Source organism: Coturnix japonica, chromosome 9 (genome assembly GCF_054131305.1).
Source record: "Coturnix japonica strain WE chromosome 9, WE-NBRP24, whole genome shotgun sequence".
NCBI lineage: Eukaryota > Metazoa > Chordata > Aves > Galliformes > Phasianidae > Coturnix > Coturnix japonica.
Window position 1 is genome coordinate 6,797,113 of NC_140671.1, and position 18,113 is coordinate 6,815,225.

At 44.5% G+C, this 18,113-nt stretch overlaps 1 protein-coding gene across 5 annotated transcripts in view; it reads right to left on the reverse strand.

Annotated features, from left to right (window-relative positions):
- Positions 1–18,113, reverse strand: part of TTC28 (tetratricopeptide repeat domain 28) — a 118,222-nt gene that overhangs the window by 37,118 nt on the left and 62,991 nt on the right. For all 5 annotated transcript variants that reach the window (XM_032447826.2, XM_015877937.3, XM_015877938.3 and 2 more), the window contains 3 exons: positions 17,536–17,683; positions 14,836–15,108; positions 13,921–14,051 (listed from right to left, as the gene is read on the reverse strand). In XM_032447826.2, coding sequence (XP_032303717.2) covers positions 13,921–14,051; positions 14,836–15,108; positions 17,536–17,683 — 552 coding nt within the window. The remainder of the gene's footprint in view (positions 1–13,920; positions 14,052–14,835; positions 15,109–17,535; positions 17,684–18,113) is intronic.

Consider the following 18,113-nt stretch of genomic DNA (forward strand, 5'->3'; position numbering starts at 1 on the left):
ATATACAAAGAGTCAAACTGTTCTCTACTGGTGCTGCTAAATTAAAACAACAACAAAAAAAGGACATTTACACATGGAGATTGCCGAACAAGATGGGCCATGGCTCAGGGCCATCTAAACAGAGGTTCAGATGATGTTCATGTCTTACAGCTAGGGAAAATGCATCCATGCAGAGCTGCAGATCTCAGGCTTTCTGTGCAGAAGAGAAACTCGCCAGATGCAGGGACTTCTCATACCACACACGGGAAGGAATCGCTCATGCACACAGACACATGAAGGCTGCCTCTGCCCTCCAATGCAGCATTCCTCCCAATGCTTTATTCTGTGGCCTTTAGCTGACCTGAGTGTTCCAAGGGAGGCACCCCTTCAGCAACCCCACCCTGCATGAGCAGTCTGTCACCTTTTGCTTCCCGTGGGCTGGCTGCAGCATCCCTCCTCCAGCAAGACAGATATCAGTGCTCGTGTGCTCTCGGGGGTGATCAGTGAAATGACTGCAGAGCTCAACATTAAAGCAGTGCTTGGGAGCAATCTGTTGATTACATCTGCTGGAGGACACCAACGACTAACACTTCAGGGGGTTAGTAATACAACTCAGGAAGATGAATTCATCATTGCATACTTAATAAAATGATCTACATAACAGCATCCACTGGGAACTCTAAGTGGCTCACACGCTGGCCAGTGGGGTAGAGATATTCCCAGAGGTGCTGGCATAAGCATCAGAACACAGCAGTGGGAGAAGCAGGTTGGCATTAGGGGTGCATGTACAGCATGCTCTAGCTGTGCTAATAAGGATTGCTGCTTGGTGGCAGAGCAAAGGGAGACTACAGCTTCATACCAGTGGGGTTCTGCATCAGCAAACAAAGAAAATCAATGCTTTGTATATCTGACAAAGACAAATTTTACAGTGGGGGATGCTTACACCTTCAATTATGCAATTTATCACTTTAATAGAAAGCAGATTCTTCTGCCACTGAGCTGAGGCACAGAAGGGAGTTCAGAAAAGGGTTTCAAATTGCTCTCTTTTTCCTGGGAGCAAAAGTTGGGTTTTTCAGCTGAATAAGGTAAAGAATCTGATGTTAAGCAGATGTGCATCACAGAATGATAACTAATAAGGCTCCGGTGACTGCGAGGTGTGTTTCTGAGATATTTCACCCATGCCAAAAAATGATCATGTCCCAGTTATGTTACATTTAAACAATTCTTTGATTAATTGCGCAGCCTCCTTAAACACGAATGCTGTATAATAATCCTAAAATGAGCAACGTAAAGATGTTCTGCCTGGTAGCCCTAGCCCCCCAAAAGAGACACCAAACAGCACTGATCAGATACTGAACTTTCAAAGCAGCAGAAGAGAAAGAAATGTTGTGCACTGAGAGCCCAACCACAGCACCCACCAGCTCACCTGTTATGGCAGGGGCTCCAGGGGCCCAGTTTGGCTGAAAAGGCAACTGCTGACCCCTGGAGTTTAAAAGCACAGGAACGTGAACATACACCTCTGTTCGCAGCTAATAACAGCCTGCAGGGACATGAAGCTTTAATCCATTCCCATTTTTCCTCTTTACATCATCCCTGACAAGCCAGGCTGGATCATGAAGCAGAGAGGCATTAAGACACGCCAAAGAGACAACAGGACCATACCCAGCTGAGGGACAGAAATGGGTGTGCACTGATCTAGTGTGGACATGAAGATGACACCTAATAAAAATGTTTTCTGTGTAGGATGCACTAAGGTTGGCTAATGGTAACATAACACTGTGTAAGGATGTAAGAACACTCGTTCTGTTTGTTTTATAAATACAGACTGGCTGACTGCAGTGCACACAGGCAGGACAGTAACCTAACAGGAAGTCTGGGACATAACAAAATGCTCCAGTGGCTGTAAACTGCATTTTATCCCCCACTACTATTAAGCTCCTTCTATCAATTACTCAGAACTGAGCAAACTTCCACAGGCAGCCCCCTGGGGACAGCTGATATTTGTACCCATACCCACAACATTCAAAGCCGCCCATCCCCTCCTCCTTCAAAGGCAAAGGCCTATGTGTCAGAAGCAATTCTGCCTTCTCTGTGCAGCTTTTGAAAACAAGGAGGAAGCAGCAGGTAATATTCTCCTCCTGTACACTATCTGTACACAGAAAGGAACATCTTTGCTGTGGTAGTTATTTCCTGAAAACAAAACAAAAAGAAACTGCAATCAATAGCTCCGTCAAGATCAATTTATTTGTAGAAGGTTTCAGTCTTTTCACATGGAAACCACAATTTTCACAGAGTCTAAAAATCTATTTCATTCCCCATAACTGCAAATGCAAGCACTGCAGCGAAGATCAGCAATAAGCAGAAGCAGTGCTGTAGAATCCAGACTTCCTAGCAAGTAACAGCACCACAGAGGAAAAAACAGCAGTCCCTCTCACCTATTTCTACAATAGATGCCAAAAGCAAAGTCTTAGCATCTCTGCCATCACTGGATGAAATCACTCAGACATGAGACATGCAGCTGACCCTGCATGCTCCTCTTCCTGCACAGGAGCCTCCAAGGAAACCTTGCCCTTTGCAAAGCAATCCTTCATGAGCAGGGACCAATGACTCCTGCTCGCAAAGTTGGATATTGTTTTAGAGAGAAACTCAATATAGAAAAGCTATGGCTGAGATCAGTCTTCTGAAAACCCCAGCAGCATGGATCTCTCTGAGATGCACACCTTACACGAGGATCCCACACCATTTCTTTTACTATAACCAGGGTACTGGCCACAGAAGAATGCTTGGTTTTTCACACTCCATGAGAGGCAAATGAAACTAGAAAGCTGACTTTCTCTCAGCTAAAATGCATGTACAGTGAGGGTCAAGTAGGGACATTTAAAGGAGATCCTCAGGAAGTATTACATTTCCCTTTGGAGTCTGAAAATGAGACAAAACAAAGCACATGGCTTTGAGTACATTCCCAAATTTCCTGCTCCGGTCAGATTTCCCCTCATTCTGCTTAATACCAGCACATTTGAACTGGACAAACCTTGTGAACCTTGTCAAGCTGACCTTCTAAAAAATGAAACAACACAAGAGAAAGGCAATTAGTTTATGTTTTGTTACACAAATCCAACTGCTCAGTACTCGAGCACCGTGCTGCTCACATCACTGAACTCACCCTCTCACCTAGGCAAGTTTTTCAGTCTAAGATGTAATGTAACACCAGTGCCCTCAGATGAACTCATATGGGAAGCATTTTCCCAACAGCTGGTACTCGAGTCTTCCTTGTTGCAGCAAAGAATCTGGTTCTGACATGGAGTGAGAAAGCCATCCTGTAAGAAGCTGTCCTCCAGGGTACGTGGGAATTCACCCCAGATTCCTAACAAAGCAGGGCTGCCAGCTGCAACAAGAGGCTGCAAACAGCCGGGCAAAGGCAAGCACTGCACTTGAGGGTTTCAAGACTGGTACCCATACCTACATCACAAGTCAGATTCTGAGTCCCAGTAGTTAAATAATGCCTCTCAAAGAGCAGCTGTTTGAAGTAGAAGAATATAAGGGAACAACAGGAACTGGAAAAAGAACATGCCTGTGATTCTGTACACGCTCAACAGAGCCAAACATCTGCACCAGAAAAAAACTGAACTTGAGTGAATTAACAATGCTGTAAAATGTATTCAGGAAGACATATAATCATTCTGCAGACTGAGTCCAATCTCTCACAAGTTCTCATTAAGCTGAAAATCACAGCATATGTGGAACCTGAGACTTCAAGGGCAGCAGGGGTAAAAATAAAGCTGCTGTCCTGTTAGGAAATCTGGAGAACCAATCTGCCCCACTCCCACCTCACTCTACTGGCTCTTTAGACCCTTAGCAGCCAGCCCTGCCCCCATCTGCTCAGCTCTGCCTTGTGCAAAGGACATTTATCTTACATAACACATTTAAAACAAACAAACAAAAATCAACCATAGAAACATCACCACTTAAGTCACAGTGAGTCTGCATGCACTAATCATCAGGCAGGTGTACTGGGATGCATTGCAGAGCCCCACTCTCCTGCAGCTCAGCCTTCTAGCTGGTCCTGGAAGTCCTGCTGGCTCCTTCACCCCTTGGCTGCCCATCAGGAAGCCAGGCACGCATCTGGGCTGTACCACTTCCAATAGCAGTGCTGGGACTGAACAGTGGAGGACTTGCCAGTCTGATACCTGCTCAGGTAGCTTTTTCCTCACTACTAACAAAAATGCATATTAAAACCAGCTTGAGATCAGCAAGAAGGTTTCAGAGAGGGCTCAGATGTAACACTGAAAGAAAACGTGGTCCTTTCTTTTTGCAAAAATCCAATTCATGAATTGCAAGGACATGAACTGCAGACAATTTTGCACTGACTTCCCAGGAACCAATGCTGGTCTTGTAGCTCTCTGGACAGCAGGGAGTGGGAACAGTCTTTTGCTTGAGTGGTTAGCAGCCCAACCAACCATTCTGTTGTTTGTAAATCCTGTGTAAAGTGTCATGGGATTTGGAAAGCTGCTTCTCACGCAGAGGTTGAATCGAAAAACAGCTTGTTTCAATTTCTTGAAAGTACATTCAGGGCTCAGAAGATCCCTTAAAAGACCCCAGAGAAAGATGGAAGGCATAATGGAGAAACAAGAGCTAACAAGTAATCCCATGCAGTGAAAATGTTTATGTATATGGATATGCCACAGTCACTCATTCCTTTTCTTAATGCTTGGCCTTTATGATAAGGCGCTTCTCCTGTTTGTTTTTTAAACAAAAAATAGGCAGACATTATTGTAACGTTCCCACCTCTGCAATACATACATCCAACATTTACCTCTTGCAAAATGTCAGTTTCAGTAGCAATGGTCACAACCCTAAACTTGCAATTCCAACACTCTTAGGAGCAGTGCCTACATTAATTATTAATAGAGATTATCAATTAGCAAAGCCCATCTCAGCCTGTTCCTTACTTCTGGAACTCCAGTCAGATGTGATAAAACTAAAAGGAACAAAGTATATTATCAACTCAGCCTTCCCTGTCCACGCTGCTACAGGCAGCAGATAACTCACTTCTCTGTGGCAGACAACTATGTAATAAATTACTTTGAAGCAGTGGCTTCACTGCAGAAGGGAAAATGAGACAGAAGATAGAGAAGCAAAGGAATGCTTAAGTACCTTCTCTGCTGGTTGTTTTTTTTGCACAGCTCTGCCATCAACCACGAATTTTCCTACTGTCACCTCCACCCATTTCTGACATCCTACTCAATGTTTTCATACCTGACAACTTGCTTTAGCCTGATGACTCTTTCTAGGTTTCCTTTGTGAGGTATTTATATCCTGTTCTCATTTTCCAGACTGTTACCAAACAATAACTGCAATGACAAGGTTTTCAGATTCATCCTTACTAAAAAGTTTGCCAGGGACAGACCACCATTTACATGGCTGTGTCCAACGTGAACACCACAGGGCAGAGACACTGTGCAACAAAGTGATGAACCCTTCAGGATTTTTAATGAGAAAGAAAAAAACACTGGCCCTAAGGGAAACTGTCTTATAGAGCAGCTGAAAGCTACCGGATTTCAATGGAAAAGGACTCGTGCTATGAATGATAACCCATTCCAAGCTAAATGCTGTGTGGAATAGGAGTTGCACCCAGCCCACTGGTCTGCGCCCAAGTGACTAATGAGCAGACATGAGCAGAAGGGAAAACAGAAGGGTTCTCCTGGCAGTAGTTAAGATACTGCTTAGAAAGAACAGGTGGACAGGAAAGATTCTGCTGCACCATGCAGCATGGACAGTCCGGGTGTGCTGTCTGTTTTCCCAAGGACGTGCTACAGAATTCACAAGTGAGATTTGCAAGCACATGTCAGCCCACCAAGAAAGTGTTCGCCTCGCTGCACAATTTCTCATATTCCCTTAAAAAATCTCAACAGGTGTGAGGAAAACGGCATGCCTTGGCAATGTTTCCATCACGTTAACCACAGGCTGTGCATGGAAAGTGGAATAGGGTAGGAATAACCCAGCCCACCACAATACCTGCAGGAAAGATAGGCTATGGGACTCCAGTCTGTCTGCCATTAGCTGCTATCTTCGAGCATTCCAGGGTGGCCTGAACCATGCCAAGCTAACAGAAGGTACAGTATGGTGCGCTGCCATGCAACAGAAGACAGACAGTTCCGATGCAATTGCGGGGATTAAATCAGTAATGACAAACAGCCTTCTACCACCCTCTGTGCAATTTCTCTCCTGCCAGCACAGGTAAGGGACAGGCAGGTTCATCATCCCATTCTGGACACGGAAGGACAATGTTTCTGCTTTATTTCCCCACAGCCCCTTTTTAGTGAATTATAACCTTTTGTTCCACATAAATATCAGATGTAGCATGCATAACAAGACAATTTTGGCAGCAGTTCACTACAGCACACAGCTATAGACACAAGTGCCAGGTAGCTATTAGAGCAATCTGAATCAGCTGCAAGTCACCCAGAAATGAATGTGTATGGAAACCAGTGCTCTTCTGCATGCTATATGCTAGCTAGGCAGCCTTTCTGGGTACAGGCCTGGAAGCTGTTACCAGCATTAAGTCAGAAAATGACCCCCATCACCCACTGTGGACAGTTATTGCCAAACACGTATATCCTCAGCAGCCACAGATATCTCTTGGGGCCTGGCATGTACCAGGATGCCAGATGTGCCAGCCCTGAAGGGAAAATCAGACCTCTGCATGCTCCAAAAACACAACACAACTTCCTCTCTTGGTAGACAAGCATCTCCGCAACAGGACCAAGGACATTGTTCCACAGCTGGAAAACCAACTCCCTGTGAAGCTGCTCAGCTTGCTCCAGGGAAAGCTGCAGTGACAGACTGGGGTAACAGCAGGGCAGGAGGAAAAGGATCTCACAGACATCAAAAGGATGTGGCACAGCAGTCATGTGCTGGGAAGTGCCAGCTGCCCACAGCCCAGCCGGAGAGGTAAAGCAGCATCACGACAGCAAGGAAAAGCTGTGCTTACTACCAAGCACGAGCTGTGCTCCAGCTCCATCTCAGTGTCAAGCTGCAGCAGTGCAAAGCTGGAGGATGTCTACACACCTGCAGAATGACTCTGTGCTCTTGACAAGGCAACCAGCAGGAGAACCTGGCCCCAGGACTAATCAGCCACACATGTTCTGATGAGCTCACCCAACACTGACATGCTCTGTGATCTTTACTCTAGAGAGTAACAGTTGCACAGATCCATGCTTCCATTCAAACATACAGCACAACTGCAAGCACAGGACCCCTGCAACTGAAGCACAAGCACACAACTTCACCTCTGCCAGCTGCCCTCCCTGTGGCTGCCAGTACAGAAACCATCCTGGTGCAAGAAGGTACGTGGACAGGCAGCTGGAGAGGCATCCCACACCTCAGGCAAGCTCTCACATCACTCCATCAGAAAGAAGTCCTGCTGGGGCAAGCACACCTTGCTCATACGTGAGACAGAGCTGATACACCCTGACATATTTGTTGGAACTCTTGAGCTCACAGCAGCAAAGTTGACCAGTTTATGACACAGCCTTTGCACGACCTTCCCAGTGCAAAGTAGCTTAGAGAACACTGTGGGCAAGGCACACAGCCACAGGAGCTCCCACATCTGTACTTCTGGAAGAATGAAGACAGTTTCTCCTACGGACAGTTATGTCATTTGTTACTCACACCGTGTTCCAGTCTTCTTCCTTATCTAACTCAGCAGAGCACATACATCTAAAATGATGAGAAAAGAACATGAAAAAAATGCAGCCATCCTTCTGCTCTGTGCCATAACACACACATATTGTTCAGACAAAAGATTAAATACTTGCAGCTTTACTATTTAGTAAAGATGTGGCTTCTACAGACAGAGCATGACAGGAAAGACACCTGGAAAACATTTTGCTCCCTTTAGGAAGAGGCAGAAAATCCTGGCTTTACATACTTCACAGATTTCAGTAGAAAGAAATGATCTATCTTTTCTACTCCACCTCCTTCTGGAAATAAGAAAGTGAAATCTGATCTTTGACTCTCACAGCCTGACAGTAAGTAGCTGTAGTTTACAAAATGTAGGGAGCTTTATGCTGAGTTTCATTGCTGGCTCGGACACGCTTTAAAGGGGACTGGGAAAAGCTACTACAATTTCAAACCTACCTAACCACCAGCAGCTGGGCTGCACACAAAGGATGTTCAGACAGTTGCACAATCTACACATTCCCAACTGAATGCAGGCAGACGATGTCTGTCACATCAATCGTCTTTCAGTAACTCTCCTCCTCCAGAGCTTAACACTTCCCTGTTGCACGGCAGCCTGTAATTGCTGACAGCCTTCTATCATAACAATTCTCCAATGCCAGCAAAGGGCTCTCATCTCTGCCAGCTCCACAGCAGTGCTCTCGGTGAATTAGGAATCACCTCCTTGTTTCCTTTTTCAGACTGTTTGGGAACACTCAAACAAGATCAGCAAAGGATAAAACTGGGCATCCCACCACACGCTGCTCAACATCTTCAGATATTCTCTCGAAGAAAAGTAGTATTTTAAGAACTCCTTCCAGTGAATTGGAAGCACTTAATTTGAAAGGTTCTGTCAGTAACAGATGGACAAAAAGGATTGCTCTGAAGGGCACAAATCCCCTCAGGGCAACGAATGCTTTCTGGAGATGGCTGCACAGCCATAGCTGTGTGTATTAATGCACTTTTTAAATGTCGAAGCAATCCAAGGTTTCTCAAGCAATGATTCATTGATGTTTTATGCTGTTCTGAGGCACACTACAAAGCAAACAGCTTCTGCAGCGAGAACCACAGCCCAACAGTTTGACTTCCAACACAATCTCTCTCGCTCTTCAGTTCTTAAGATCACATAAACCTTCACAGCACTCACGCTGCTCCCTTCCAGCAGACTGCAGGGTCCCCACAATTCCACACCATTTAGAAACAGCCATGGAAGCACGTGGCTGGTGACAGGAGGGCAGCCCTTCCAGAAACAGCTGCCCTCATCAGAGGGGAATGGGGGAAACCTTCAAAAACCTCTTTCCTGAATGGCCTGCTCAGCTCAGAACACACCGCACATGAGCTGCCAGCACCCAGCAGCTTGCTGGCAACGCTGCACTTCCCAAAAGCTCAGCGCTGGCGATGCACTTTCACACAAGTATTAATTTTATTATGGTTACTTTATGATTTTGCCTCATTGCTCTGCTATTTTTAAATGCAGGGCTGTAATAGAAGGCGTCTGACTGCCCAAGAGAGAATGGAGCCATCACACTGTGGAGACTTTGTGGTGTCGGTGGCCTCTGCAGGGCAGAGCTCACATACAGCACAAGGGCATGACCATGGAGGCTGAGGCAGAGCTCTACAGCTCAGCACAAACACCTGGACCCACAGCTCCCTTTCCCCATTAGTTGTTGCTTATCTGTTTTCACAGCTTCAAAAATCTTCTGAAGCAGTAGTTTTCCACAACAAATTACTTGGAGTGAATACAGGGATTGTCATTAGAAAGAGCTGCTGCAACCCATCCTGAGAGACCAACCATGGCTGGCTCCAACTCAACCATGTAGGAGCAAGTAACTTGTAATTTGGCAATGCAAGAAAACTCTGCATATGTGTTACCACCTAGAGATGAAGAAGAACAGTGACCTTGGGACAGCAGCTGACACAGACAGCAAAAGCCAGCAAATTTCCCTCTAATCAGTTACATTCTCTTTGTCTAAATCATAGCTCATGGTGCAGCATCAACACATGCTGTATGGATTACATGATGACTTGTACATGATCATGTTACTCAGTGTTTAAAACAAATTATTTACTTCACAAATACAGCAGAGGCACAAGAAGCTGCATCTCTGTTACTAAAAATGGCCAGATTTGTACCACAAGATAACTAACATGCATTAGCTATCTTATAAATACCAACAGGGCATTACAGTGGCAGGGCATTACAGATTGCTTTACCACAAGGTAGTGAAATGAACTCTGAGCTTCCTTCTGCCTTTGCAGGGAAGCAGACAACTGCACAAGTCTAAATTCTGTGTGAAAACAACACCTGTATGGTCAGACTGAGTACTCACCACCAGCACATCCCAATGCCCACTGCTAAGGAAGGAGTTTAATGAGTCCGAAGAAGGAATCTACTTCTGTAATGTGTGATTTGAAGGGCATGGCTTCTCTTGCATCTTTAGGTGCTAAAATGACAAATGACCCTGTAACACTCCTCCTCATCTCTAACAATCTTGCATTGATTAGGTAACAGACGGTCTAGGAGATTAAATGTACCACCTGTGTTTTCCTGGGAGATGACCATTCGAAGTTTAATGTCAAGTCAACCCTAAGTCAAACTAAATAATAGCTTAATTAATTAATTAATTACCTTGCTCTGCAACCCTGCTCCATCCTGCCAAACATATAGAACATTTTATACAATGACATGGGAATTGATTACAGTTTATCTTCTACCTGGACTTTAAAACAATTACTGAATCCAATGTTCTGCCCACAATCTCCCCAGGAAGCATCAGGAGTTTGTTTTACTCCTTGTTTTAAATGGAGCTATCATCAGTTATTGGTACTTCGCCATACTGTCACAGGTGAAACCTGTCCTGGATATTTAATCTTCAGTGATTTCTAACTTGGTACCCATAGAGCAGAGGTGACCTCATTGCAGCTTCCAGATAGCTTAGACTACAACATTTTACAGTGGTTTCTTTAATAAGGTCACAGCTTTGTTCTGTGCAAGTGCACACTGAACAGACAACTAGTTCTGACTTAATGTCTCCAAGCAATACAAAGTCTGCCAACATCTGATTACCTTCACCATTACAACTTTTGATCTGATTTCTAGCCTAAATACATTCAGCTTCAAGTCTTTCCCTATTGCATCTCCTTTGGCGCAGAAAAATAACTCTTCTGATAGAAGTACTGTACAAATATAACTGCAGGCTTTAGCTGTCTCTGAGGAAAACCTCCCAGCCTTCAAGCTTCTTATGCTCCTCGCAGCCAGCTTCTGTGACATGTAAAGACGATGAGCTAAAACAGCATAACCCCGGTCTTCCCTCTTAATACAATCTGTCACTCTTCCTCCCACACAAAGACTACCTTGGCTGCTGGTTTAGGGTATCTCTCAGTGTAAAACTCCCTGCCCTTTCATGCGTGCTGTGTAAAAACTGGAAAAAAGGGCAACAGCCCAATCTGCCACTATGTACTTTCTTTGGCACATTAATGAACAGACAATGTGCACTGACATTTTTATAATACAAAATATGAAATATGTCACAGGAATGTAAGACCATTGCTGCTGTAGGATACAGCTTTATCTCTTTACCCATGCATGTTCTAGCAGCAAGGAAACAAAGTCAGCATTCCATTCCATAACAGAGAGCTGGCTAAGAGAGCTCATCTTTTTGTCCTTGTTTTTATAAGTTTGAACCCCTGCATTGGACTGCATGTCAGTATTTCAGGATAGAAATGGTTTAACTATAACATTGAACAAGAAAAAGAAAAGCCTATACCCACCAGCCCAACAGTGTTGCATTTCCATCACAGCACACCAACTAGGTAGGTCTTCATTGGAGCTAATGCCCAAAGATGTGCTCCCTAACATGCGCAAACAAAGTGCTATGGCCCTGATGGCCATCAGTGCTCTAACGAGCTGTGCACCTTTAGGAAAGTGTGGTCAAACTTTACACAATTTACCTATCCTTTCCCTTTTCTTTATCTTAGTAAATAGTTTTATCTCAACCTATGAGTTCCACTCTTTTTTTAAATTTAATTCTTGCCCTCATTCCAAGTGTCAGAAGCCAGCCTGAACTTTTCCTCCTCATTGCAGCTGTAAAGAGAGGATGACATATCTGGACACAGGTATTGTGCTTGGGATGACATCTGCTTGTTAAAGGAGTTGTGCTTGTTAAAGGGAGAAAGAAAGCTAAATCTTCAGTCCATCCGAGCAGCTGAGATGATTCCCCACTCAGGTGACAAAGCTGCCTTTCTGAAGGCTTGTGTGGAAGAGAAGACACCTGAACATTACAGCCAGACCCTCTGCAAATTCCTCCTGAGTTTATGGGTTACTTGACCCAGCAGAAGCCTCTGGTACAGCCATTTGCTTCAGCAGCCCCAGAACCCAACGCTCCCCTCTGAGGACAGCAGTCTTACATACAAAGGAGCATTTTTTTACCTTTTAAGCCAATTCTCTGGACAATCTGAGGTAAAACAATTACCTCATTTCAGTTGCACACCAAATTCCCTTCTGGTGGAATTCACATCAGCACTACTGCAACTTTATAGTATTTGCATTATAAAAATGTCTGCAAAGGAGGCCAAGAAAAACAGCTTTCTGTTCAGAGGAAGCTCTGTGGTCAAAATGATGTCATAAGAAAGCGCCAAATTAATTTCCTGTGGTTACATCCTTACAGGAAATCCAAGAAGCTCAGCTTTCTTTCTAAACCAAGCAGTCATTTGTTGTCAATAACTGTTAATTACGTACCCAGATGTGTCAGTTTATAAACTAAGAACTATCATGATTAGACTTCATTATCTGGATTCCTCCCAGATCGACTGTTGGGATCTGTTTAGATCAGCAGCCTCAAGTCAGCGGAACAGATCAGCACGTGCTTCCCTGGGCCACTTCAGGGGCTCAGTGCAGTCAGGCTGCTGTGCTCTCACCAATTCCCGGCAGCTTCCTGCAATTTCCTTCCTCAGCCCCCTCCCCAACACTGGGGGAGGGGTATCTGCTGCTTTGAGAAACACCGCTGAGTAGGAACAGCTACACAGATACAACTCTTAGCAAGAACAGGGACTGCTAACCAAGAAAAACAATGATGAGCAACAGCTTCTCTGTCTTGTATGAACAGAAATAGGGAGATCAGGAGTGATTCATGAGGTTCTCCAGCTGGTAGAATAACCACAAAAATGCCTAACAGGTCCCACCCCCAGTCAGTCCTTTCAGAAACTACAGAAAGATGCAGCATGACAAAGTTTAATTGCAGTTTAAATGGTAAAAGAAAACTTCAGCAAAGCACTGAACTACTTGAAATTGATTTTTTCAATAGGTCTTCAATGGAAAACCTGCTCCCCAGTTTTCTGTCTCCCCAAAACCACTCACATGTAGTGAGCATTCACACCTGCCCTACTGCTTCCAGCCACTCATCTACCATGCAACCTACACGCTCGCTGCTTTCCCACTCACAGCAGAGGGGAATCCACTGGAGGAGGAAAAGAAATCTCTTGTTTCTGTAATCTGCACTAAAATTATGGCTCTGTCCTTATAGTGACCCTTCAGTGGAAATCTCTTGGGACAGACTCTTCAGTCCATGCTTCTCTGGACTGGCAGGAAGCCCGACATAAAACTTGGAGAGCTGAATGGTAAACGGTAAAGACAAATCAGATTCAGTCCAAACAACACCTACACTTCACACAATGCTGTATTTCAAGGTTTGCGTGGATTATTTTTCTTTTCAGTACTTTTTAAACAAACCACATTTTAAGCAGACTATGAATTTTCAGGGCAGAGACCCAGCTCATTACTTGCCTGGAAAAGACACAACACAAGATGCACCCTAACAGAGCTCAAATCAGTAGCATATACACCTCATGGAAAGTGAGAGCTGATGACAGCCAGTGCTCGACAGCAGAGATGTTGTATTGATGCCTACTCAGCAAGTCTTTACCTGCAGACTGTGGGCAGTGGGCAGGGAGAGAGACTTGCTCAATCACGTAGATAAACCCCCGACTAGTCAAGGGAGGAACAGTCAAGTGCCAACCAATCCTCATGCCACCTGAACATACATACCATATCTAACAGAACACAGCATTTCCATTAAAAAAAAGGCAAGTGAGAGGCTAGGAAAGGGAATTACAGAGATTAAAAGTTTTGTAGCAGACAGACAAGGCTTCCAGACAGGATTGCATCTTTTTTAGATAATCATACAGCCCTGATTCAGAGTATGGTCCATTTCATAATCTTCCTACCTCTCTGTCCTTGAGTTTCATGGCGAGCACCAGCTGATGTCTGTGGTTAGTAAGGGCCTCCCGATAATTTCCTTTGGAGAAGAATGCGGAGCCCAGATTCCCATGAGCTCGGCATTCTCCCGTCTGGTCACCTGAGTCAAATGCAAACAAAAGTAAGGTTAGCTAACAAAGAGTCACCAGAAGAATCCATCAGAAACACCAGATCACCCTGTGTAGTGAATCTCCAATGTGAAAGCCAAGATCAGAACAAATTCATCCTCATTTTTACTATGCAGCCAAGCCTCATCCTCTTCTCCCTGACCTTCAAAAACTTCTCCAATAACCCTCAATCTATTTTTAGAATTATGTGGATTTCCTCTTTGGCCCAACACCTGGCAGCTCCCATTCTTCCATGTTTATTCTTTGTTCAACATTAGCAATCTCTTTGTGGAAACAAGTGAGTGGTTTGGGCTTAAGAGATGTAAAGAGTATGCCAGTTTTCTCCAGAAAGCATTTCTGCAGCTCAGCTCAGAAACAAAGCACATCTATTGATCTATTGCTGCCTTCTGAGCCTCACAAACTCAGCCTGGCTGCATTTTTCTATCTAATTTTGGGGAATGAAAATAAAAGACTGCTTCACTTAAGACTTATTTAAGGTTTTGAGCACTTCTCCTCAGAAGGTAAGATCTATCCCCATACACAAGACAGTAGAGAACCCTGTAAAACCTTATCATGTTCACTGATCATCAACATCTTCACACATGGAGGCTGCACGAGCTGTACTCTGCGCACTCAGAAATTTTACATTTGATTTAGCAGCTAGTGATACACCATAGAAACCTGAGTGTTATACAGAGATGCTGGTTGTTCATACAGCTATTGATTTGTTTCATCTGCACCAATCCAGCACTCGAATGAATGAGATGAGAACTCTACCTAAAGTCTTGGCTACGTCCAAGTCTTGCTGCATGTATCCGGTGCTTTTCTCTGTGTTCCCAAGGGACCAGTAAGCACTGCTCAGTGCAGAGAACACCGATCCCCGCAGCTTTAGGCTGCAAGTGCCAATCTTCAGGGCAGCTTCCAGTACAACCACAGAGGCCCCATGATGGCCCGCAGTCAGAAGTTCCTGGCCAATCACAGACACCACAACAAAGGGGCTCTTGTCCAGCTTCATCTTCTGCAACTGTTGATAGGTTGGCTCCAGGGACTCTAATATACAAGAATGGAAGAAGAGTTACTCAACAAACTAAGTTATTTGCATCCAGAAATCAGCCTAACACTTCATCCTCCTTTCTGGTAATCAAATGACACAATAAATTAAGAGCCAAACTGCCCAAATCAAACCAAAATTTATTACAGGAATTCAGAGCTCAAACAGATCATGTAATACCCAATACAAGCACAATGGGACAGGTCAGATCAACAAGCATGTTGGTGCTTTTCCTGCAGAAAGCACTTCAGGAAGACAGCACAAGAACTCCTATCAGTCTCATTCTACAATATGAAGGCTGGTCTAATGGCAGAAAGAATACAGAGAACACCTGCAGTTTCATAGCAGATTGGAAATGGGCTGACAGCAGAGTATTGAAGCATTGCAGTCCCTGCCCCTTCAGCTGAACATTTAAAAAAATGTGTGCTTGTTCAGATACCACAGCACATGACATGCACCAACAGACGTGACCAAAACTGCATGAAGAAGCTGCTCTGCTTGCTCAAGGCAGGAACCAAAGGTACATCTGCAGAACAACAGCACCACACCTGACAGACTAGTGATAACGGGTCTAATTTATTTTTATTAGTCAGGTGACAGAACATCCTGGCTGTACATTTCAGGAAGGACACCAGTGTGACAGGACTCCTTTTATATGTGCTGTGCTACACCCCACCTGATCACACTGAGTTCAATTCTCAACATTTATGACTAATTAAGATTTCTGGATTAGATGATCTCACCTGAATCAACATTACCACAGCAGGTTCAGGAAGCCATTTGCTTCCTGTTTTCATCTGCTCTGCCTCTCCACATTCACTATGCATATAAAAAAACAACAGATACTTAACACTTGCCTGAAGATTGCAATGGATGCAATCCAGATTCTAGGATTAAATGCAGACATAAGAGGACAGAAATCCTGTAACGTCCCACCAGGACACAAAATTAACTATTACTGATAGGGCTCAGTTAACAGCCATGACACTGCAAGAGCAGGTACGAATTCAGCTCCTGAGCTTATGATTCTAGCTAGGTAATGCAGGCAAAAATAGGGAGAGAGAGGGAAGAGCTGCTGGCTACTCTGAAGTCAAGCGGGACAGGGAGATTAAGCATGGTAATGGAAGGGCAGACATGGAGGCCACTACATCTCTTGCAGTGAATGATGAAGGAAAAGACACAATCGGGTAAAAGATGAAGCAACTCTGATCACCGACTGTGGAAGGGAGTTCGAGCTTCCTCTACCTGCTGTGAGCCTATGTTTCCTGAATCCCTGAGGGCCTGCATTTAATAATCTTTAGCACATCACTAGTGCTTATAACTCTTGCCTTCACAGCTGCTCTTCTTATTCCTCAGGAAGATACCACTCACACCAGCCTCACCATAGCTCCAAATAATCAATCATCCAGTGAGTTCAAATTACAAGCAACAGGTTTTACCCCATAACACCTGAACAGGTGTCCCTCCAAGGCAGCAAGCTCTTGTAAAGGGGGCCAGAATGAAACGTAACAAATACGTGCTTGCACACAGAACGCTTAGCCCAGTGAGACCAAGATCCTGAATATTCATTACAGGAGTACAGCATACATACACACTCAAATTAAAACTAATACTTTATAAGCAGAGCTAATTTAAAATCTGCCAAAATACTCAGTGGGAAGATAACAACTGGCAAGCATCAACACCAAGAAGCACAGTAGGGAGCAGCAATATAGATATACAGCTGCACTATGACGGGACAGTAAGATCACCCAGTTAAATCTGGAGATGCTTAGACAGAAATACTGTGTCACCTGCATTCTAAGCAGCAGCCACGGTACCTTTGGGTACCAAATGAAATTAGCTTCACACATTAACTGCTACGCAGGATGGAAAATACTAAATGAATTCATTTTAAAGGATGGAAAAAAAAAAAAAACTGTAAAAAAAAATGAAACACTAAGGGGAATATTTTTTCATTTCAGCACTTCTTGACCCCCAAGCCCTGGGGATGCACTGCTGAGGATGGGAATTGTCATGCTTCCCCTCAGGAAATACAGTTAGAACACAACAACAAAGAGCTTGCAAAAGAAACAGAGCAATGGAATAAAGAGGATACTCCCACTTCCCTCTGAAATGGGGACAATTATGAAAGGGAAACAAAACAGTCTACAGCTAATACCACCTCAAGCTCCACGTTATGTCAGTGTTCTTCCCAAATACAAGTGAACGGGCAGAACAGATTTTTGCCTTCTGGAACATTGTGTTTTGAAAAGCGTTATTACTGTGGAAAAGCTGCTTGAATGCTCTTCTGGGCAAACTCTGGCCCTAAGCATTTAAGACTCTCTGTGTACCCAATGGCCAAGCATTAGAGCATTGTGGGAAACTGTTTCAAGTGAAAACAAAGTCTGGGCCACAGGAGCACATATCTCTCCATCTGCACTTACCTCGCATGGGAGACTTCATGGCAGCCTCCACCATGCCAACCAGAAGCTGCAGGCTTTTGGGATCCTGTGCCAGCCCCGATGCAAACGCTGCCAGTGCATCTGCATGGCGTCCCAGGTACTGAAGGGCCACGCCCTGTCGGAAGTATGCCTGCAAAAACAGAGGGAAGAAATGGCAATCATTTAATTGGTACAAGTCTAAAGTATGCCACGTGTTGGCCAGCTCACATTGGAGTACACTGGGCTACGCAACCACATTAAGGTATCTTTGGTCATGGTACCTACAGTCAGAAAAATCACAGCTTGGTTATTTATTCCCATCACATGTGACTACCTCAGCCTTTGTGAGACCTCTGAAATGCTAATGGGGAGTCAGTACTTCATGTTTATGATACACATCAGAAAACAAAAGGTTACACTACATTAAAAAGTGCCTTAAGAACTACTCCTTAAGATTGGCTCTCAGTATTGCACTCCTGGATAATCACAGAATGGCTGAGGTTGGAGGGGAGCTTACAGACCCCCCAGCCCCACCCCTGCCATGTGCTGGCTGCCCCCAGCTCAGGCTGCCCAGGGCCCAT